The sequence below is a fragment of the Vespula pensylvanica genome, chromosome 19, assembly GCF_014466175.1.
Source record: "Vespula pensylvanica isolate Volc-1 chromosome 19, ASM1446617v1, whole genome shotgun sequence".
NCBI classification, from domain to species: Eukaryota; Metazoa; Arthropoda; class Insecta; order Hymenoptera; family Vespidae; genus Vespula; species Vespula pensylvanica.
The window spans coordinates 668,217-692,258 of record NC_057703.1 but is presented as its reverse complement, the minus strand read 5'-3'; the positions used below and the strand labels follow the sequence as shown (position 1 = coordinate 692,258).

At 35.3% G+C, this 24,042-nt stretch overlaps 1 protein-coding gene across 1 annotated transcript in view; it reads right to left on the bottom strand.

The window, feature by feature from the left end:
- Positions 1–3,125: 3,125 nt before the first annotated feature.
- The window catches only part of LOC122635701, a 36,317-nt gene continuing 15,400 nt past the window's right edge, over positions 3,126–24,042 (bottom strand). Inside the window, exon 3 of the mRNA XM_043826217.1 lies at positions 3,126–3,400. Coding sequence (XP_043682152.1) covers positions 3,154–3,400 — 247 coding nt within the window. The 3' untranslated portion in view covers positions 3,126–3,153. The remainder of the gene's footprint in view (positions 3,401–24,042) is intronic.

The window sequence follows — 24,042 nt, the reverse complement described above, 5'->3', positions numbered from 1 at the left end:
AGGTAAAGAACAAGAAAGGGACCTCAAACTTAAGCAAGAGTCTTTTTCGTTTCCCCATTGGGAGTTTCCTGTTTCGAATAAGAATTTTCTGTTGAGTGAAACTTAGAAATTATATTATTATCGTTAATAATGTTTAATTCGTTAGATTTCATTTCGATGTTTATATTTGACTTTGTTAACTATTCAAATTTTGTTTACTCGAAGAAAAAAAAAGGAGCAGAGAAAACAAAACTACCTTATCCACTTCATGTTTCTTTCGAAGTAAGTCATATATATCTTGATCTTGCTAGGTAATTATAGAACAAACGTATCATTGCACACACATGAAACAATTTTTTTTCCATTTGATCCATTTACAATTAATCATAAGAAAAACTACTTGCCAAATAAAATCCTAAATTTTTCACGTATCGTTGAAATTTAGGTCTCTTGAAAAAGACCCTAATTCAAGCTGGGATTTCTAGGAAAGCTAGTTCACGTGTTCCTATCTTTGTCAAGTTCCCGATTACTCAACCTCGACCGAAATACGTAATCATGATCGTCGTAGTGACGGCAGGAAAACGTGCAAGCAAAAGCGGTCTGGAAGCTGAAGCACGGTTTACTTTAGCCAGGCCTCGCGATAGAAGACTAGAAGGGATTGAATAGCGAAGGGAATGGAGAAAGAGAGAAAGAGAGAAAGCGAGAGAGAGAGAGAGAGAGAGAGAGAGAAAGAGAGTAAGAGAGGGGGGGTTGGTTTAATTCATTTACCGCAAGGACGCACGTGGAATATAGGTCTCCCTTTCTCCTTCTCTTACTCCCTCATGATGCCACGAGCGCTGGAAAGCTTCTGGCAAACATCTGCGAACTCTTGCGGAGTCCCAAGGAGACTCCCTAGGGAAGGAAACCCGATAATATTCCCGCGGGCGGTCCGATCGAAAGAGTAGAAACGAAATCGTGAGAAAATTCGTGCAACCCTTAAAACGCAAGCCACCAGACTCAAACCTATGAACTTTTTATTATTTCACTTTCTATTTTTTCTTTTTCGTTCTTCTCTTTTTTTTTCTTTTCTTTCCGTCATATTTTTTATTTCATTCTTCCTGTCTCCTCTCTTTTTCTCTCCATCTCTCTTTTTCTATCTTTTCTATTTTTCATCTTCCATTCGTTCGTTTTTTGGGTGAGAAAAGAGTAGGAGGAGGAGGAGGAGGAGGAGAGACTGAGGGTGAAGGAGAACTCGGGCCGATGCAATCCGCGTTGATAATCGATATCCCGGAAATGCGGAACGTTCGCTTGAATACGGCCGATAAATCGAAGGTGCGCCTTTTATGAAACGCTCTCGTTAACGTGAATATAAATTTGTCGATCGCAATCTCGATAATCTTCAACGTTCTCCGCTTCCCTTTGTCTTCTTTTTTCTTTCTTTTTTCTTTCTCGTTCGATCGAGTGCATACAACGTTTGCACCTTTTAATTGTGTGTACTCGCGCACGCGTGTGTGTCTTTCGCGAGACTTAGCGAAGATCAAAAAATAAAAAGAGAAAAAAATTATCGTACGATTTTAAAACGACAGATTTGTCAGAGAGAGAGAGAGAGAGAGAGGGGGGGGAGGGAGAAAGAGAGAAAGTTTCTAACGATGAGCGAAAATTATTTTCGGTGTTTCGTTAATGAGATTTCACATTGGTATATGCAGCAGTAGTACTAACAGTTGTAGTAGTAGTGGTAGTAAGTACCGATCGATCGTATTAACATTTGGCTCGTGTTTCCATTGTTAAATAAAATCAATGTCGCCTTCGGTCGTACTCGCGAATATGATGTAATCAATTTAACGAAGTTTTCCAATTTTCACTGGTTTACGCTGACGATATTTTCGAGCACTCTCGTGTGCAAAGTCGATTGTGCATACTCACTTTTATTATATATTTTGTTGCTGTTGTTTTTTGTTGTTTTGTTTTTTATTGCATCGTTCTTTTCCTGTTAGCAAGTAAAAAGTGTCGTTTATGAAGGATCGCCATTTACTTTGTCTCTATGTGTTCGGTTTAAACGGATAATCTGGCAAATTCGGATTTCGATGGAAAACACGACTACGTCCTGAAACGACAAACGCGTTACATGCTTTTCCTACATCGATGTACGTACGCGTATGTATCTATGGATCCACGTAGATCTTTTTTTTCGTTCGATCTGTCACAGCACAAAATGTTACGATCATTTTAAACATGCATTCGGTCTGTCAATGTTAATACACGTATTACATGTCATTTCCATTACATTATGAATATAATTTGTAATATAAAATATTTTTTGTAATTTACATTTATAATATACAGACACATATACACGTACATATATATTTATATATTTTTTTCTTTATCTCATTCGTTTATTTCTAAACGTAAATTCCGTAGTTTATCTTCGTGTCGTGTTTAGAACCACTGAGAGGGCTCATGCACGAACGTTTAATGCTATTATACGCTCTTTCTTTTCTCCCTTTACTTCGAAGCCCGCTAAGAATCTCAACGTCTTTGCACTTTTTCCACGCGCCTTCTTTTCCACCAAGCATCGACGTAAATTACCTTACTCTTTCCCATACTTCGCACTAACTCTTCATCAAGCTACCTCACGTGTATGAAAAATTTTTCTTTCGTCCTGTGGTTCAAAAAAATAGAAAAAGAAACCAAGAAAAAAAAAGGATATTTGATAAGCAAGAAGAAGCTAAGAAAATTTACTTCCTTTCTCTCTGTCTGTCTCTCTCTCTCTCTCTCTCTCTCTCTCTCTCTCTCTCTCTCTCTCTCCTTCTTTCCTTTTCATGTCAATTAGTTAGCAAATTCATACATGTATAATATATAAAAATTATGAAAGCGAAAGATATTAAAAATTGTTGCTAATACGATCCTTCGTAGATCAACCACGACAACGCTAGAAATATATGTCTATAAAACAATAATTACGTGACAGGTTAAATATATTATATAAACAAAAAAAAGACATATATTAGAAAATCTGATCCTGTCTAAGATCGACATTAGCAAAGATTTCTAAACGCAAGAAGAAGATTAAGAATTAATATATATTTCGAGGTGTGGAAGAGATTCGGAAAGTGTACAAGGGTATGAGAAAAGAGGAAATAAGGGAGAATAACGTATTACACGGATCTGGGTAAAGTGTCATGTTGTAACGGTCTAGGGTGAGCTCGTGGGACAGGATTTACTTAACGGTCGAGCGTTAAGCTGTCGGAATAATCCACGCAAGGCAGGAGTAATAATGGACTCAAGTGCAAACTTGCCAGCAACGGCGGTGCTCGTCCCTGACGGTGTAAATAATGCACGCTTTACCCAACGCGAGATCCGCACGCGTCTCCTTTCCCTTTCTTCCTCTTCTTCTCTTCTCCGGAAGGACATTATCCTTAACGAACTGCGTACCAAGTATCTGCGTGAGAGAACAATGCTTGTTTACATCCAACGAGGCTCGACAACAATTCATTCATCTAAAATTTTCTTACGATATAAACACGTTATGTTGTATATACGTTTTAAATATAAACATTACAAATTCATTATAAATATTAATACGATAGATACGTCCTTGAGATTTTTATTTTAAAAAAACTTATTGAACGTAAAAAAAGCATTCGTTTCTTTTTTCTGCTTTCCCTAGAAAATTTTAGACTTGGAAATAGCCCATATGTTTGCTTATTTTATATTTCGTTTCGCAAAAACGTATATAGATGTACCATCTGTTTGACGGAAGTTTCATATTTTTAATTGTTCAGGTCCTCTGTGTATACTCCTCTTACCACGTTGAGTTGACTTGAAAAAATATTTTAAATTCCAACTATGAACTATTTGCATTGTGTCCGGTGTATGCATATAAGCGTTTGGACATCAGCGAGGACGTTTCTGAAAAAAAGGAAAAAAAAAATAATGAAAAAGAAGGAAAGAAAAAAGGCAGTCAAAAAAAAAAGAGAAATTAAAAAAGAAAGAAACTTTTGCTTTCTTTTACTGTTATTTTTCCGTGGTACCACGACGAAAGGAAAATCGTTGAAAGAATTACATGATTTTCCTTCCGTTTGCGTTGACGAAGCACGCTAAAATACGAATAATAAGCGATTAAATGGCACGACTCGAATTCGAAACGGAAAGCCACGAGGTTTACGAGCTCGAGCTTGGCTATTGGTTACGGCATCGTGCCCACTGGCAATTTATTCTCGAGTTATTGCGTTTCCGTCGATAATTATAAACGCCGTATAATTTCACCGGAGAAATCGTGATACAAATCAAAGTTACAAGTCAAATTTTACTCGGGAGATTGGAATGAAAGATGTAAAGTAATAAAGTAAAAAAAAAAAAATTAATAAAAAATAAAGAGAGAGAGAGAGAGAGAGACGTTTAATCCGCAATTAATAACGTTCAAAGATAAATGACGAATGTTTTTCCTATTTCATTTTCTCTTTTGAAACTTTGATCTTCATCACGAAAAGATCAAAAGACAGAGAGAGAGAGAGAGAGAGAGAGAGAGAGAGAGAGACAGAGAGAGAGAGAGAAACGGAAGAATTGCATAGAAACAACAACATTTACAAATAACAATGACAAAACGATGATCTCTTTGAACGTTTTTCCATCTGGCATGCTTCCCACGATCACAAAGTAATTTATAATATGTCCCAGATGGAAGAAGGAAAATATATTTTTAACATAATCGCTGAATAATACAGACATTATCCGATTATATATGAAGTCGAGTGAATATTCTTTTTTTTTTATTAACTAAAATCTATTAAATAAAATGTTGTTGTTTCGATGGTTTTTCAAGTCGAAGAAAAAAATTAGGGTGATAGTTGAGACGTTGTTGAAAAAAAAAAAAAAAAAAAAAAAAAAAAAGCAGAGAGAGAGGAGACTGATGTTGCAGTTAGAAAATCAGTCTAATTATTTAGTACGTGCGGCTTTCAGCAAAATGAGGTCGCGATTATTTTCGTGAATAGGATCCTCGTTTTGCTTGCATGCGAGTGAGATGAAGAGAGAAAAAAGAGAAGGAACTTCATTGTCGCGCCATATTCGTGGTAAAAGCAACGGCAACGGTTGCGGCCCGGTTGGTCTATCCGCATCGTCCTCGAGCGTTTCGTGACACCCACCACTTCCAGCAGCTGTACCACCTTCAGCTTCTTCATTTAACTCTCTGGACCACCGCAACCTCTAAAACGATCTCGAGTCGGTGAATCTCGGGTTAATTGCACGAAACCGTGACGAAAACGTGGAAGCGCGTTCTTGCGATTCGTTCCTTTACTCTCTTCGAATTAATTGTTATACTATTTTCCCTATTCTATAGTTTCTTACCATCTCCTTTTTCGATCCATTTCTTTCTTTTTTTTTTGCATGGAAAAATATTAAAGAAAAAACTTGTTTTAATAACTTTTTATAACATTATTTTTATAACAGAATTGATAATTTACGAAGTCAGATTGGAATGGTAGAAGCGATAACGTAATAAAATCATATAGACATTTCAATTGATTATAAAATCTTTTAAAAAGAGATTTTTTTTTTATTTGATTCTCTTAATTTGAGTATATTTGTTATCTCTCTGTGATCGTTTTAAATTAATAATGTTATTTTTACACCGATCGCTCCACACATCGTGAACCGCACCGTGGCTTTTTCGCATGATGTTTTTAATCGATTTACTCACTGGCATACATAAAATATGAATGCACTTTTTCTTCTTTTTTTTCGTCAGTGGACCACGATGATTTCCACCTGCCCAGCCCCATTCTCGAACCGCACCAGCATTTCGAGTTAATTGCACGAACCACGGCACGGAACGTTGAAACCTTCCTCCGATTACGTGTTCCACATCGAGGCGAAATTATTTGGCCACTATTTTCTCCATTGTTTCGCGCGCGATTCGTGACAATTCGAAATTTCTATAAAAGCCATCTGTGGCTGCCACGATAAAGGGCCATCTTCCTTCTTTCCAACAAATTAATTCCGAATTTACATCTTCTTTTAATAAAATTACACGCAAGATAGCGTTTATAAAACTGTTAATATTCAACAGGTACGTTGTAAATTGAAATTAATATTTGTTTATAAATAATAATTAATATCTATACATCATTTGTTATAAATTGCAGAAAAAAAAATTGTCGTCTGTTCATTAAAAATCTGTTATATTTCATACAGATTAATTAGTATCTATTTAATTATCATTATTTAATTTTTAATAACATGTGAATATAATTACGTTTAGATATTTTCTTAGAACAGAGTTGATTTAAGCGTAATTAAAAAGATTTCTTTAAGAGTTTTTATTCGATATGTATTTGTCTTCTGAATATTTGAGAACATCTGCTACTCCAAACCATTCCAAGATCTTTCTTCCTTTCGACGTCTCATAGATCTTCCTACAAGTTAGATCCGTGTTCTCCAATAAATGCTGCTATTCCTGAATTCAATCCGTACCGCTTTTCGCGAAAATTTACAACCATCTTGTTCCAACATGTATACATATATATATATATATATTTTTTACGAATATTTTTGATACAGTTTCAAAACAAGATTTCAATTTTGGTTTCAGAAATATTCCATGAAAAATTGTATTCTAATATCAAAAGCATATTCATTAGATTTGTTCTATTTAATGCGTGGACATCGAAAAAAACAAAAAATAGAAAGAACCTTTGGAAAATATTTATTAACGAACTCTTTAACTTTTACACATCCGTATAAAACGTTGTAATGAATTTTAGGGTACAAACGTACGTGCAATATGTATTTCACCATGCAAAATATTACTTTTATCATATATAATCTATACGTTACTAGTAGTACTGCATATTACTACTACATACTATCTCCGAACAAAAGCAGACGGTATTACTCTCAACTCCTCATTATGATAATGAATCACACGTGTGGTATGACAGAGCGTGCGAAAGATATACGTAGGTACATACATAGATCCCGATTTACCTAATTCGTGGTAACTCCGGCTCTGCATTTAAAGTAGCTCTAAGTACGTGCTTCTAGATTTACATGTGCTCTACGAAGTAGTCGAGCTACTATTTCTTCTTTCTCTTACAGAAAACGGCTATACACTATTTCTACGTTATTTTTCAACAAAACATTTTATAATATAAATTCCGATCGGCAAGGAAAAATACAGAAGCTTTCGAAATGTTCAAAAGAAAAACGAAAGAAAATCAAATCCCAAAGCTAATGAAAAAGGCGATCTAAAAGTGCTCATTAAAATCCTGTAAAATCGTTGAGAACTTTGATGCCAGTTACAAGGATCTTAATTAACTTTTAAAGAACGTATAAGTCAAGGTAAGCGTGGCTCTCCTTTAATGCTTTTCATCGTATCGTCGCATTAAGATCGAGTGTTTACACGTAGAGACGATTTAAATATAAAAAACAAAGAAAAAAGAAACGAAAACAAAATACTTAAGGATTTAAGGCTGTTAATCACTCCTAACTTTATAACGATTTACGGCAACGTAATTCTTGACCGATTTTGATAAACAAGCTCTCGTTTCAAAGATGAAAGTTTAAACGACGAGATAACTTTTTTCAAGTTTTCGAAAAGCTTGATTTTGTTTCAAAAAATGATGTTTCTTTTTTTCGAGAATAGTTTATGCATAAAAATAAAGCTTTTTCAAAAATTCGAGAAAGTCTTTTTTATATACCGTAAACCGACGCTGAAATGGATTTTCCGATTCATTCCAAACGCAAAAAATGCGTTTCGCATCACGGAGAAAAGCTACGGTAACTCACTCAGGAATCTTAATGAGCTTTAGGTAGATGATTCTATGATAAAAATAAAAAAATATATTCATGCTAATAAGTCTTAGTTTTCTTACCGTTAAATTTTTTAAAAATATCTAGTTCTCTTTAAATTTTACATATGTAACAGAGACGTAAAAATCTTAATAGCAATGTTTATCGTTTATCGGGAAACGTCTCAATTAGATGTAACTGGAAGATCTATAAACTATATTAAAATAAACGAAAAAAAGGAAACGATCAAAATCGCGTTGTACACCTATGTCTCATTGATTATTATTTTGTATAAAACACGACAAAATCTTGTTTTTTCGTTACAAATTTATGTATGTTTCCATGGTTATTATATGTATCAATTATATTTATTATTCTTCATGCATTTATATCGTAAAACAAATATGTATATATCGGAAATGCATGGTATCTAGCATGGATCATTACGAAACACACGGCATATACTACCGTCGACTAATACTACCTGTTCTAATTCACACTAAACCAATCGTTATATTACACGGGAGAGTAGGTTAAAATCTACACAAGCTTATACACCGATACGATAGGAACGCATGTTGGTGACAGTGTTCTCCGCTTACGCTAGTAATTCATATTTTGTCTATAAATGTCGCTAAAATCACACACGGTTTCAAGGTAAAGACGATGAACAGCCTTAAGTAGGTCGCCTTTGCCTCGAGTCTCGTCGTACAATTTATGTAATAACATTACGAGGTTACAAAATATTCAAAGGAATATAAATCAAAGTTAATAAAAAATTTTAACTTTTCTAGTTTCTACAAAAAAATATATATATATATAAAAGAAAGAAGAAGTTGCAATAAATTAGAAAATATGATCGATCAGAATGCTATGAAGACGTTGATAAAAAGTTGTCCCGGGGGTCATCTCAATTCGTATCTCTCGTAACGAGGAACCTCCCAACACTCTCCTCCGTCTCTGTTTGAATAATACAAGAATTTTCAGATCCACGAGTGTACGTGCTTGGAATTAAAAGGGGACTTACTGCGATTAAGGGCGCATAAAGTTTCGTCGATCCGAAGGTATACGTGAGACGTCGTCTCTCCTCGCTCGCTCTCTCTCTCTCTCTCTCTCTCTCTCTCTCTCTCTTTTACTCTCTCACTCTCTTTTCGAGAGTAAAGATACGACCTCTGGCACACGCAAACACATATATACATATACAGACACACATACTCTCTTTCTCTCTCTTTTTCGAATAAGTAGAGATAGGTGGACCGTAGATGTTGGGTCATGGGTAGAGAAGGTGATAGGAAATGGCTAAAGACGAGAATAGAAGAGAAAGAGAGAGAGAGAGAGAGAGAGAGAGAAAGAGAGAGAGATAGAAAGTATTCGCTATCGACAGTTCGCAGGATCAGAAGAAGCAAACGGCGATGCAGACGCCTTTTTGGATAGAATTGCGTTGAGGTGGGCGTGAGGATTCTAAATTCGTACATACCGCAGACATCCACATCCACACCCACACACACAAAGTATTGGAAAAAGATAGCCTTCTTTGGGTCGATACTTTCTATCTTCGTTTTTCGTTATACCCGTTTTTCGATCGAGACTCGAAGGAGTTGGAGGAGGACGACAAGAACGAGAGAAAGTGAGAGAGAGAAAGAGAGAGAGAGAGAAAGAGAGAGAAACGAGAAGAAGCAGAGACGGAAAGATCGCCGGAGGAACTTCAGTAAATTGTCCTGCATTTTACTTTACTTCTGTCTCTTTGTACGTGTTTGTGTGGGCGCGCACTCGCGTATATGTATGAGCTAGAGTCTAAGCGTGTATTGGTAACGTCCTAGAGAATGTACCTACGTACTTTGGATTACTCCTAGAATCTATGAACTTCCTTCGTATTTGTGGAAAGGTGGAAAAGGTGGATACGTGAACGTTCTATGGGATTATCTTGGTGTTAGCGTAGAATCCGGATCCATCTCGTAACCGAGAGAACCACTACTTTCTTCTATCTTTCTTTCTCTTTCTCTTCGCTATTTTTAACAAACTTTAACGTTAGGTGATCGTTACGATCTTTTACACTAAAACTCGTCGTATCTTTCATCGATCGAGAACGATCTCTATTCCTTTCCTCTTCCTCCTCCTCCTCCTCCTCCTCCTCCTCCTCCTCCTCCCTTCATCCCTTTCTCTTCTTTCTAGTTTTATCGGAGATTTTTATTACCAGTTATGACCGTCTTCTTAAAGTCGTATGAAACGAAAGAGAGAAGAAAGAGATGAGACATAGATATACGTATCTATCTGTTTCTAAGTTGGTACTTTGTATTTTTAATTAAAAGATTATGTTAGAATCATCGCCGAGAGACTTTCATGTTTAAGCTCTTTTAACTCCTTAGCCGTCGTTCTTTCTATTAAAAAAGTTTAGAAGGATGCATCTTCTTTGTTTTTTTCCTTCTTTCTTTTTTTCTTTCGATTAACTTGCCGCAGTACGTTATTTAAGCGTGTTAAAAGGAATAAAGTACGTATTTGAGTCGATAAATCTTCAAGTTATATTTTATCCCTTCGTATATATGTAGGTTGGTACATAGAATTAGGAAGTTTGAGTTTATCGAATTGGAGCGATTCCTTCCTTGTCGAAATGAATTCGCGCGTAAACGCAGATACGAAAATGTGCGAATACCAGTTGAATTCTATTAGCTCCGTTCTCGTTAGACCTCCACCGATACGAAGGAAAAAAAAAAGGAAAATAATAAAAAGGATTGCGAGCTTATGAGTACCACGGCTACGGGTGCCCTTAGCGTGGCCAAAGTTTGCTCTGACCTAACGAGTACGTTTTACGTACAGTCACTTGCAAAAGTTATTAAGCAATACCTTTTTGACATTTAATTAAATATTTTCTGGACTGGACTGAGTGTCCTTCATTTTCTCTTTTTTCGAGTAGACACGAAGAAATTAGTACTTAGAAATTTATAAAGTATATTATGATTTCTAAAATAAAAAATTTTTCATTATCCTTATTGCAAATTTTTTCGTCTTCTTTCATTATTATTTTTTTCTTTCTGTTTTTTCTATTCTTGTTTTTTGTTAATAACAACGTATTTTTTGGTAGATTTTTTTATTTCAAAGATCAAATCTATGGATAGAGGTATGTCTCATGTACGAGAGAACCTTCTATCTTCTACGAGGTATTCAAGGCAAAGGGAATCTCCGCTTTAAACATCAAGATTAGTTTACGACAAATATTTGCTGCCACGTAAAACATTCGACGAGGCAAAGTTAATTAACGAAGAGGAAAAAGACAAGTGCACTTAATGCGGATCCGAAAGTGAAGAGCATTAATCGAAGCTTACGAATTTTATAAAGCTAACATTTACAAAATTTACTTTTCTAAATAAATGATAAGCGAATCTTTCTCTCTATTTTTTTTCTATTCGGCTGTTTGTTAAAAAAAAAAAAGCGTAGAAAGTAAACGTTTCTCTTTCTGCAAAAGCTATCAACGAGATAGTTAAAGACGAAAATACTTCAACCTATGATGACAATAACCTCTCTCCCTTTCTCTTTTATATATTATATATACCTATATATAACGTAGTGCAAAATCTATCGATCGTTCGCACGACCTTCGATGTCCATCGACAACGATCGCAGTGCACTCCAGAAAATGGGATAAGAGGAATCCATTTGTAAGGGGCCGAGCTCGAACGCCAGCAGGTGGATAAGGGCAATTTCAGGCCATCTTCTATCGGTTCCTCTCTCTCTCTCCCTCTCTATCTCTTTGCAACGACAAAGGGCCAATAGAATGTGAGAAAAAGAGAGAGAGAGAGAGAGAACGTACGTTTCTTCTTATCAAGCTCGACTCATCGAACCGACCACGTACTGCCACTTACACGTGCAATTTTCTTTTCTACTACTTCCGTGTACCATCTCGCCAGAGAAAAATATTTTTTCTTTTTATTCTTTATCGAAAAAGGGCCGTTCGTTCGAAGGGACACCACTTGCTTGTAATAATCATTATTATCACGTCAAATTAAAAAATATTTATATACAAGTAAATATATATATTTCAGTTAATTTTATCATTAAATAAAATATTATAAATGACCGAATAAAACTCACATTCATTCATTCGAATATCATTTTGTTTAATCATTCTTTCGTCGGTCCACGAAAGAGAGTCAGAGACAGATATGTCACAGCATCCCTCTTTTCCTCTTCTTTACTCTCTCATTCTCCAACACTCCCCGCCCCAAACGTAAGTCCCGAGCTCGACGTTGAGTGGCTGCGCACTCGCTCGTGAGTTATTGCGAGTCACGTAGGCGGCAGTCGTGGGGGTATAGAGTGCCATTATTATGACGCACCGTGTGGTTCAGCCGAGCACCCAGAGTCGGAAGTACAGCAAACGTGCGATAGGATATATATATATATATATATATATATATATATATATATGTATGTGAAAGAAGAAATGATCGAGAGACCACAAAAAGTGACAGTGAAAAAAAAGAGAGATAGGAAAGTATTGGAATATTTGCTGTCAACGAAATAATGAAAATTATCCACGTGACCGACTAATTAAAACAGAGAAAGAAAAAGAGAAAGAAAGAGATAAAAAAAATGCAAACCTTGTCGGAGCCGCAGTGAAATTTTTTTTTGTTCATTTTAACAACAAAAATAAATAAATATCGAAGAAATAATTTACTAAAGTAGATGCTATAAACTCATACTATAACATTATAAATCATTCTTTAATACTAACACTAACATTTTAATTGTTTTATAAATGATACGTTTTGTTATTTATTTCTTTACGAAAATATAAAAATATCTAAACGTTATAAATTATGTTTAACTCTACGATATTAATTCCTAATTAATTTCTAATATATAATTTAACTTCGATGAAATTTCTTTTCGAGTCAAATTTGAATGTGAGACTATTTTATTTGAAATGAAAATAAGAAAGAACTAGAAAATCCTCTGTCGAGATCGAGGGATAATGAAATCCCTGGAAAAATATAAAAGTAGAGAAAGTTGAAAAATGGTGAAAAGAAACATGAAATCGAAAAAGGGACAGACACCGGAAGAAATCCTAGTCTGTCCCTTATTCGCAATTTCTCTGACTTCGATCGAGAAGGAAGATGCAGTTCGTCAGCATTTCGCGAGAAACCGAGCGCGAATTCACATGGGTACCTTCGCTTTGGTGAATCCCTTGATTCCCTTGGGATTGGAATTCCAAAGCTGCCTTGCATCTCTCTCTCTCTCTCTCTCTCTCTCTCTCTCCCCCTTCTCTTCCTCCCTCTCTATCGTAATCGCACAACACCAACAACACTGTATCTTGGGGTTTATGTGCCGTGCATAATAAGTAAAAAGACATTGGTCGACTTCAATTTTTTTCTTTTTTCTTTTCTTTTCTTTTATTTTTATTTCAACTTTAAGCTACCAGTCGTCTCACTTCTTATTTCCTTTCTCTTTTCCTCTCTCCCTCTTTCTCTTTTATAAATCGATACTTCTACTAATTTAATTTCAATTATCCATCTCGATACGATGGTTCGAGTTTGAAAGCGTTAAGATTTCCCATCGATTTTTCATCGAAGCACTTTTCGAGACACAGCAAAAGTCTAAAGTTTCTATAAAGCGCCGGGTATACCTAATTTATTTACCTAAGTCTTTGGAAAGGTTGCTCTGGCTCGTTTTAGCGATATTTTAGCGAGTACCGTTTATTAGCAAAGACGTGCAGTTCTTTTCCGTTCTAGTTACTTCACACGAGTAAGAAACAAAATTTTACAAGTCTGCTACTCTTGTATAAGTACATATTGCAATTGTTTTTATATTTCTTTTCTTTTTTTTTAAACGAAGTAAGTTACTTGACAAACTTGTTAATCAAAAATTTTCTCGTTTCTTTGAGTTTTACAAACTTTTTATATAAATAAAAAAAGAACGTAATTACGTAGCAAACTTTATTGTTACAAGCAGCAATATTGCAATTTGCGTATTATTCCCGATTGAAGGTACTTTCGGTTAAAATCGTTTACTTATCCTTTCGCGGTAAAACGTTTGTTATTAAGGAAGAAGGAGAGAGAAAGAGAAAGAGAGAGATAAAAGGCCGTTCTACGTTGCTTGTTAAAATTGCTGTTCGAGCAACTTCACGAAAACTTACAGCTTGCTCACGCGATAACAATGGCTAATTTTATGAGCTCATGAGTCTTAAATAAAGGTAAGAAAACAGTCTTCGTTTAAGCGCGTTAAACCTGTCCTGTTTTACTCTTACATTTGTCCACGTTGGTTTTCTATGATAATAGTAAAAACTATTTCCAGAGTAAATTATTATTCCAATTATATGTGCTATTCCAATTATATATGTACAGTAGAATTTCCATTAAAGAGAAAAACAGTATTTTAGAAATTTGGAAAAAAGCTATATGTACAAATAATTTAGTAAATGGGTATATAAATTTAAGTAGAAATTATGTTAAATAAATATATTAAATTCAATATAAATAATTCAATGCAAATAATTTGTTTTTTACTATTCATTTATTACTAATTACTTCTATTTATATATTTTAATTAATATATTTGGGAAATTATACTAAATTTTTGAAGTACATTGGAAGTTAGTTCGACTTCGAAGATTGGCGAAACCTTTGGGACCGGATTTTACAGGATTTCGTAGGCTAATTAACTTCGGAGTAGCCTTTCGAGCACCATTCGTGCCAACTGTCCAAAATTCAGCGAGTTTACGTGGAAAGTACCGTTTCTCTCGTGAATACCTGGGAATGTCATCGAGTGAACTTGGCCGACTTTAACGCGTTGATTTATAAACGGTCTAGTGAAGTTTTATCGTTGCTATTAAGCTACTTTTCAATGCTCTATTTCTCCAAAAGATAAATCCCTTGAATTTTTACAAATACTAATAATTCATTAAAACAATAACAAATGAAATATAACATACATGCAATCAAAAGAAGCAAATGTATTATATCTCACACACTTATCATACATTATCCGATTTGAACGACTTGGAAACACGTGTAACAAAATCAAAATAAACTTCGTATCGTTCTCACACTCACCAGAAATATTATCCTCTTTCTCAAGCTCGTCACGTGTGTCATGATAATCGAATTGCCTGGACTTTGGATCTCTGGAGAATCTCGAAAGAAAACAACAAAGATTTCACCCCCATTTTCTCTCTTTTCCTCTCTCTTTCTCTCTCTCTCTCTCTCTCTCTCACGCATCTATCGCAAAGAATAAGGAACGAGATTCGCGAGGATGAAACACGGTTTATAACACACAACGTAAAACTCCCCTATGCCGATTTTGGACTCGAGTGGTCCCACGAAGAACTGTAAGGGAGAGTTTGTACTTATGGAAAAGCTCTCGAAAGACAATGATAAAGGTTGGAAGGGATGAAGAAATAGGAATACGAAGGCGGGAGAACGATTTTGCCGTCCCTTCGCTACTCTAACGGCGCAAACATTTGCCGATTGTACGCAAAGCTGCTTCAAATAGGGTACGTCGAGTAAACTTCGTTCAGTATACATATATACATAGTATGTATAGGGTTCCATCGTAATCCAGCCTCGTTTCACAGAGATTCTAACGTAAGTGTATACTCATTAGTCCTTATTCTGAGCAAAGATTTGTACTAATTACGAAATTGAGATAAAATAGTGATAGTCAAACCTTTTTCTTTAATTAAGAATCAATAATCGATTAATTATATATCACGCATGTACTATTCTTTAATTTAATAAGAAGTAAGTAAATGATATTTCAAACTTAGAGAAACCAAATGTTTTTAATAATAAATTATTAATTTAAATTATAAATAAAAAATTATTATTAGTAATAATAAATTTATTAAGAATAAAAAAAGATATATATCATACGTGTCGAGCGGATTATTAGGAAATCAAGCAACATTTATACGAGTAATACAAACGTTGTGATTCGAACGTGCGCCAGCTATTGTCAAGTACCGCGAAGGCAAAGCACCCTTTCCCTTTACTTCTTTTGGAGGGTCGTCGAAAACGAAATATAAATCGAGCACAAAACAAAGCGACAGACCATTTACCAGACTACGACTACGATTACGACTACGACTACAACGACAACGACGACGACGACGACGACGACGACGACGACGACGACGACAACGACGACGATGACGACGACGACGAGGACACAGACGGAGTACGTCGATATTAATCTATATTCTATATCGGATAAAGAATTCGTAATAGAATACGTATGTAGTATGAGTGGCTTTGGACGACGATCGACTACGAGCTATTTCAATCGAAATACTAAATTTATTTGACGGTCTCGAAAAACTGACAATATTGTTTTAAATACGAGTAATCAATACCATACAGTATTAATATGTATTTGCGAATGATATTTTATAAAAATATTATCAAACCTATAATGTCATCCATTTCAATTAAATACGAAAGCAAAATAAATATTAAAATAACTGAAATCGTATTAAAAATAATTTCTTATTCTTATCGCTGATACGACCAATATATTTAAAGATTATTATTATCATTGATCCTCGGAAAATCCAGAAAAATTATTAAATGTTCGTAAGGTGATTTTGAAATCTTCGTTTGGTCCATCGTATTTAAAGGGATGATTACTAGAGAAAGTCTCTCTCTCTCTCTCTCTCTCTCTCTCTCTCTCTCTCTCTTCCTCTTTTTATCCCTTCTATACGATTATTCAAGAGCAATAACCGTATAGATTTCCGGTAGGCAGGGAGAATTTTGCTCTCCGAGCAACTTCCGACGAATTTCACATCCGTTTTGGCATGGCAAACCTTCTACCACTAAACTGGCCAAGGATCGATAATGTATTCGACCGGTGAACGCCCCTTCTTTCTCTCTCTCTCTCTCTCTCTCTCTCTCTCTCTCTCTCTCTCTCTTTCTCTTTCTCTCTCTCACTCTCACTCTCTCTTTCTTTTCTTCTTGGATGCATCAAAAAAGAAAAAAAATTTGAAGGATCCTTCGCATCGTCAATACCGAAAGGTAGGAAAAGCAGAAGAAGAAGATGGAGAGTGAAAGACAAGAGAGAAAGAGAAAGAGAAAAAATAAATCCAGCTAAATAAGCCGTGGAAAAGGGATTCCCATAGGGAGCCAGATAGAGAGTGGAAATGTTCGATAGTGACCGGCGTTAAGCCGATAAAAAAAATATCAAACAGTATTGCTTTGGAAAAATCGGAAAAAGCTCGAACTTCTCTACGCGAAGTTTGTATTTATGTATTTCTACGATACAAAAGAAATCGAGATAGTTGCCATTATCCTATTTGTTTTTTTCTAATTCTGTATTTCGCAATATTTATTGAATTGTTCAATGCATACGAAAAAAAATATTTATAAAAAGAGAAAATTATATTTAAAAAAAAAAAAAAAGAAAATAAAATGCATGAAAATTTATATATATATATATATATATACATATTTCTATCCTATAAAGTATCACTTTCTGACACCACTGTACTCTATTCAGATTCCATTAAAAAAAAAAAAAATTATGAAAATTTCTGAAAGTTCTTCTCATTTAAAATGTTCGCTTTTAAAACGTATTGCAACGAAATTATTAAAGATCCTAAACGATCATGCACGTGTCTGGAGAGTATGAGAATAAATATTTCAGATGGATGTCGTGGAAAAATAAAAGTGTTTTTCACGAATTCACTTTGTCGTCGCCTTTCACGGATGAAGTGAACATTCTTTTCTCCCCAATCGTATCCCCTAAAATCCGTCATACTTATGATATTTCGAAAAGGAAGAAGATCCTCGTTGATGTCTCCAACTCGAAGAAATATCGTTTGTTAGATCAACGAATAGAACGAATAAAGTGTCGATGATATATATTATCGATATTTTTTCGATTTACTCGAGTCAATTCATTCGAAAAATACAACATCTATATCTACGGATAAAGCGTCTGTATAAAATGATTTTAAAATAAATTAAAATGATATTTTTCAACGTAAGCGATTTTAATTTTGAATTTTAATGATAGAAGATTTTCGGTATTTTAACGAGTTATGTTAAACACACAATTATTTTCACAGCCAAGTATCCTACTATATTTATATGTATGTATTTCGTAGAATTTTTAAAAGGCATCAAGATTACAAAATTCTCTAAAGGGATATTTCAAACGTAATGAATTAATGGAGCACGTCGCAAGCCAAGGAAAATAAAAGGAGATGCTCTGTATGAAAATTTTTAAGTAAAGACGTCGGCGATCTCGAGAGCACGCGCTGGCGTTGATGAGTCAGGACGAACGTTTAGTAAAGCGATTTTATTTAGGAGACTCGAAGAGCTAGGAAAACGACGTCGATGGTCTAACTTTATTAGTGTAACGATCGATCGATGAACGGAGAGAGAGAGAGAGAGTCCTCTTCAAGGACGACGTAGCTTCTGTCGATTATTTCGCTTCGATTAATTCAACAAAATAATATAATTTGGAAATATAAGAAATTTTACTTTAAACTAAGTCTTTCGAACAAAAGATCATTTTTATCGATCTAGTGGAATTCAAATTTTTTAATAGATTCAAAAATGGTTTTATTTAAACGAATTAATTTTAAATATATTATTACGATATTTTATATAATAATTTTTCTATTTCTACTGTTTATTCACGCGAAAAGAATGTATGATGTATTTGTGAGCAGAAGTTGAATAGTCCATGGTCATTAATAATAGCTTCCTTCGTTGCATCCGAGTGTCACCATGCTAGTCCTTGGAAGCTCATAAAAGGAGAGAGAGAAAGAGATAGAGACGAGACACAGGTATGACTAATTAATATGCTTGATAATCCGGTAGGATCTCTTGCATCTCTAGCGACGAACACGTTGTTGCTTGAGACCGAAGGAAAACGCAAATGTGCCCGAACTGATGCGGTTCCGCAACGTGGACCATTTCATTAACCGTCCATTCGTGTTATCCTCTCTCTCTCTCTCTCTTTCTCTCTTTTGTTCTTCCGTTCTTGTCCAAACGTATTACGTCACGAAACGTCGGACATATGCAAAATAACGAAAATAGAATGTCGAGTAGACTCTAATATATTTCTTTTTTTTTGGTTTTATATTAATCAACTATATATATATATTTCTTTTTCGGAGAGAATTTTATAATAAATATTATTTTTCTTTCAAGTTTTTAAAGTTCTTTTCCTCGTAATACTTTTCGTTTTGTTTATGAAGACTGAGCTTTATACAATTCTGGATTAAAAGCCGTGCTTTCTGACCTTTCCACTTTTTAAAGCTAGTGAGATCTAACATATATATATATATATATATATATATATATATATATATATAAGCAGATTTATATTTAAAAGCCATATAAATTTGTTCTTTCAATATTAGTTATTTTTAGCTTTCTGATCGACTATTAATAAACTATCTTGGATAAATAAATAAATGTTCAGTGGAGCTACGCATACGTATGTCAGAATAAAACGATTATTCTAATGTCTAGAACGAGCTTGAAAAAGAAGAAGAAAAGAAAATGAAAAAAGAGAAAAAGAATACTATAAACGTTAGAAAGATCGTCGAATGAATAGCCTTGGGTGACGCCTACGGCGCCTCTCCTGCGATTCCCACAGGCCATGGGGAATCTATATGGAACGCTATTGTGTCTGGGGTCCCGTAGCGCCTCAGGGTGTTTTATCATCGACCATTATATCGGCATCAGGAAGCCCTCCTCCGTTTGCCCAGACCACAGTCGTTCTTACCCTTGATCCCAGTGAAACGTTGCGCCTTCCCGAAAGACAATGGCCGTACGTCTTCCTAAAGAGACAAAGCCTTCGAACGACGATCTTCTTTCAAGTGTTACGAGAGAGAAGAAAGAAAGAAAGAAAAAGAGAGTAGCTCGTTATATTTCTTTTTATATGTGTATATATATATTTAAATTTTTTACTTCTATTTATAGATATTATTATACAATTAGTATAAAGACTGCCTACATTTCCTCGCACCATTATTATCATTTTAATTAAAATGTAATTTGTTACCGATCCATCAATTAATAAAAAATAAAAATTAATTGAATGAAAATAAAAAGAAAAAAGAAAGAAGGAGTAAGTTTTTCAAATAATTTTTCTATCGAAGTTTAACAAGTTTCCGAGCTCATAGCATAGATGAAAAATATTGCTATAAAACGTAGTGTGGATTAGCACGAAGCAGAAAGTACAGCGGAGCTCATAATTTGCAACTAAAGTGGCCGAGCAGCACTCGGCGTTAACGGTAACGCATGAGCGTATCCAAGTCGTCGTGCCGCTAAGCGTAACGTAGAAATAACGCGCCGCGGAAAACAGGCCGAACCTTTTTTCCGTTCCGCCTAATAACGTTATCGTTTGCTATCGTAAAAATTCAACGAACGTTAACGCTCGATTCCTACTTGCGAAAGGCCTTTCTCGCATTTCGTTTCAAATCTCAGACTTAACGAAAAGGAAAAAAAAAAAACAGAAAGAAAGAAAGAAAAAATGAAAAAGGCACAACATAAACCTACCTTTTCTTAAAAGCACTTTTTGTATTATACATTATATAAAATCACAAGACGACATTATTTCATTATTTCATTATTTATATTCAGATCAAGAAGAATTGAAAGAAAAAAATTCTTCAAAAAATGACTCGACTTTTTTTAATAATAAAATTGAGATAAGATAATCATGAGATAAGACCTTTTCGATGATCTCTAAATTGAAAAGAGTCGAAGAGAAAACGTAACCGAAGTGACATAACGACAAGTCAGTTAATCAAGCGAACAGAGGAAAAAGTTGTTTCATCCTGAACGTTGGTCGCAAAAGTTTCATAAAACTTGGCAGACAGCTCGGTAAGCCAAGTGTACACGAACCGACTAGACCGATAGCCAAGCTAGAGAGTAGAGTAGAGTAGAGTAGAGTACAGATTTTTACTGGAGCCACCCTTTCCCCTTGTTTCTCTCTTTCTCTCCTTCTCTCTGTATTTCAAAGTACGTATCCCACTACAGTAGCTTGATAATGAACGTGGGGAACACGTGCCAATGGATCCAATGTTATCCCAGAGAACGTCGTTTTTACGAAACACCTATTGGATATCGGATTCTTACTCCTCTAAAGTCGTCATCGTCGTTATTGCATTCGTAGTTTAGCTAGTATCACGTCGATGGCTCGTTCAAGAGATATTCAAATTCGAAGCGTTCAGAGCCGAGTGTTTATAGGCGGATTTTCGCAAGGACCCTAATTTGAGTATAGTATAGCTACAGACACATATCTGTATTCGGGGAGAGAGATACACAATATACATACACATATATAATATATATATATACACATAAGTATATATATTATATTATATATATATATATGTGTGTGTGTACGTCCAAAGAGTCGGAAATCGTTTGCGTGAGTCCAGGAGCCAAGTTCTTCGCCCTCGTCGTTCGTTTCTCCCCTTTCTCCCTCGTCTCTCCACCCCTTGGCTTTCATCCACGTCGGTCTATATGGCTTTCGGATTAGTGGCACACGAGCTTATAGGGAACACCGAGAGAACTGGTGATCACCCTCCGCGAGCTCTCTCGATGATTGCCCTTATACGAGGGTCCAGCGATCGTCGAAATAAATGCGACCTGTATCGTCGCTCGGTGTTGGCTTTGCCGTCGTTATTAAATGCCGAAATTGGCCTTCTCTCGCTTTGCTCTCCGTTTTTGACCAACAAAGAAATTGACTGTCTTTTCCCTCGCACACAATCAATATTATTATCTTATTTAAATCAAAATACTTGTGCCTTCCTTACTTGATTGTCTATGTTTTTTTATTTTTTTTTAATTTGTTTTTTTTTTGTTTACTTCTTGTTCTTTAGTATACTTATTTCATATTACATATTTTATCCATTATTTTGTTATATTAATATGTCATCTAATATTTATTTTTATTATTTATTGCATCAGCGTAATATATTTTACCTTGTCCATTTTTATGATTCACGGAAAGCAAATCGTTCTTCCTTTTTTCTCTTCTTTTTTCTTTCACTCGACAAACTTGAGTCTCTGTCAACCGAAACCCTTCCCAGGTCTTTCACGAGCAGTGTAAATTTTTCTAACTCGCTAGGTTCGCCTAACTTTGGCCAAAAGCACGCTGGAAAACGATTAAAGTTACGCTCGAGCGTTTTATCATATTAAACGCCTTCATTTCCCTCGTCTCCCTCACACAGCGAACGTATCGAATAAATCATTTTAAAGCACTTCCAACGCTCGACTAGCTTCGTCCTGTGGTATCGGCTACGACCTCTTTCGACCCTCTCTCTCATCCCTAGCATCACCCCTATAGGGAGTGACTTACGATGAGAAGGGTGGGGGGCTATCTAAAGACCAACAATTACAACGTACAATTTATTTATGATATCGCGATTGCACACCAACGTTAACGTATAAACGTTAACGAGACTAGGATTAAGGATGAAATATTTTTAAGGGTACTTTTGAAGCTTTTAAAAGATCATTTCTTCTTTAAAAGGGATAACCAATGTTTCAAAAAATCGATATTATTATTATTATATCATTTCTTTGCTCATTTTTCGATTCACAAAAGTAATGCTTTATCGTGCTGCATTTTTTTCTTGTCTTCTTTCTTTTTTTTTCTTTTTTTTTTTTTTATTAGCTGTCACCATAAAGAAATATCCTCATTGGTCAATAAAAAAAAAGAAATGATGTAACAAGTAGAATTATCGAAGGCAGATGCGTGTTCTGCGAGTTTAATCGAGCTTTCTATCTCGATACGATCGATCATAAAAATTTCTACGGTCTTGCTATTACCATGATATCGTTCTAACGTTCGTGAGAAAGACTTTTACGACAAGTCAAAGTATCGAATCGATTCGAGCGAAAATCTGTAACGCGATAAGCTCCTCCCGTTGATATCGAATGGATATTTTATCGACGTTTCGAACTGCTTGGGATTTTCTCAGACAAAAGAAAGAGAGAAAGAGAAAGAGAAAGAGAAAAAGAAACGTCGATGAAAGAAGAGATGATGATTACCTATAGTCTGTCTCTGTAGAATCTCCTTAGGGTGTAGAGAATCTCGATCTGGAGCTCGAGCCGAATCGTAGGCCTAATCCTAAGCGTAATCCTTTCTAATCCCATGGGAGAGCCGTTGAGATCCCCACAAACCGGCCATCTATTTCTAATGCCTACTAATCGCTAGTCCCATGACCAATCGACCCTACCTTACTCGATTTGCTGATGCTCAGAAAACGTGTTTCTTTTTTTTTCTTTCTAAATATCCACGACTTTGATACAAGCATTGGGATGGACCTGTTAAGTATCCCTCTTAGAATTAAGCCGAAAATCTTTCATAGATCACAATGAAAGTATATATAAGAATATCAAACAGAAACAAGGATGATATTTGACGAATATTACTCGTTGTTAGAAAAAATCAAATGTCAAGGATCATTTCTTTAACGAAACGTTAAAAATAACAAGCGACTTTTTAATGAATAATATCTCGAATCATCTTAAAGATTATACGACGAATAGAAAGATTATGAAACACTGGACACGATTGGAATGCATTAATCGAGCCTGGGAAAAGAATCAGTATGACGAAATTGCAAAAGATGTTGACGTACCAACTGAATATAAACCTCCCTCATCCATTTCTACTCCTGCCTCGACAAAGCTCGTAAGCTGACGAGCAGCGAGTTCTCGTTATTCGGCCGTTCGAGCATCGGTGTCGCACCGAATCAGCACTTCGTGAGCACTAAGTGCTGCTAATGTCGTCCGTGTACCGTTTGCCTTGATGGATGAGGATCCATCTCCCTACTCTCTCGCTCTCACTCACCCTTCCAGCTTCTCACCAATGAGAATCGCGTTACACGAACAGACTGTATGTTCTCACCCAAAATACGTAGATTAGACCTCCCTCTCTTTCCCTCCCTCCTTCCCACCCCTCTCTCTCTCTCTCTCTCTCTCTCTCTCTCTCTCTCTCTCACTCTATCTCTCTCGTATACGTCTCATATGCAATTTCACATTAATTTTATTACAATCTTTTTGTATACATAATTATGTACTTCATTCAAAAAATCAGAATAATTTCTAATGAACCAAGAAAAAGTGAGACAAAAGATAAAAAAGCTCTTACTAATTATTAGAAAGAAAGATTCTAGATAAAAATCGCATCTGGTGTCGTAATTATCTCCAACTCTTTCTGATCTCCTCGTTAAGAAAAATATATATTATTATTAGAGGAAAGAAGCTTTTTCCGAGATTGCAGGATGAAGCGAAGGGGGAGGATAGGATGACTCTACGTGATAGAATTAACAAAGAT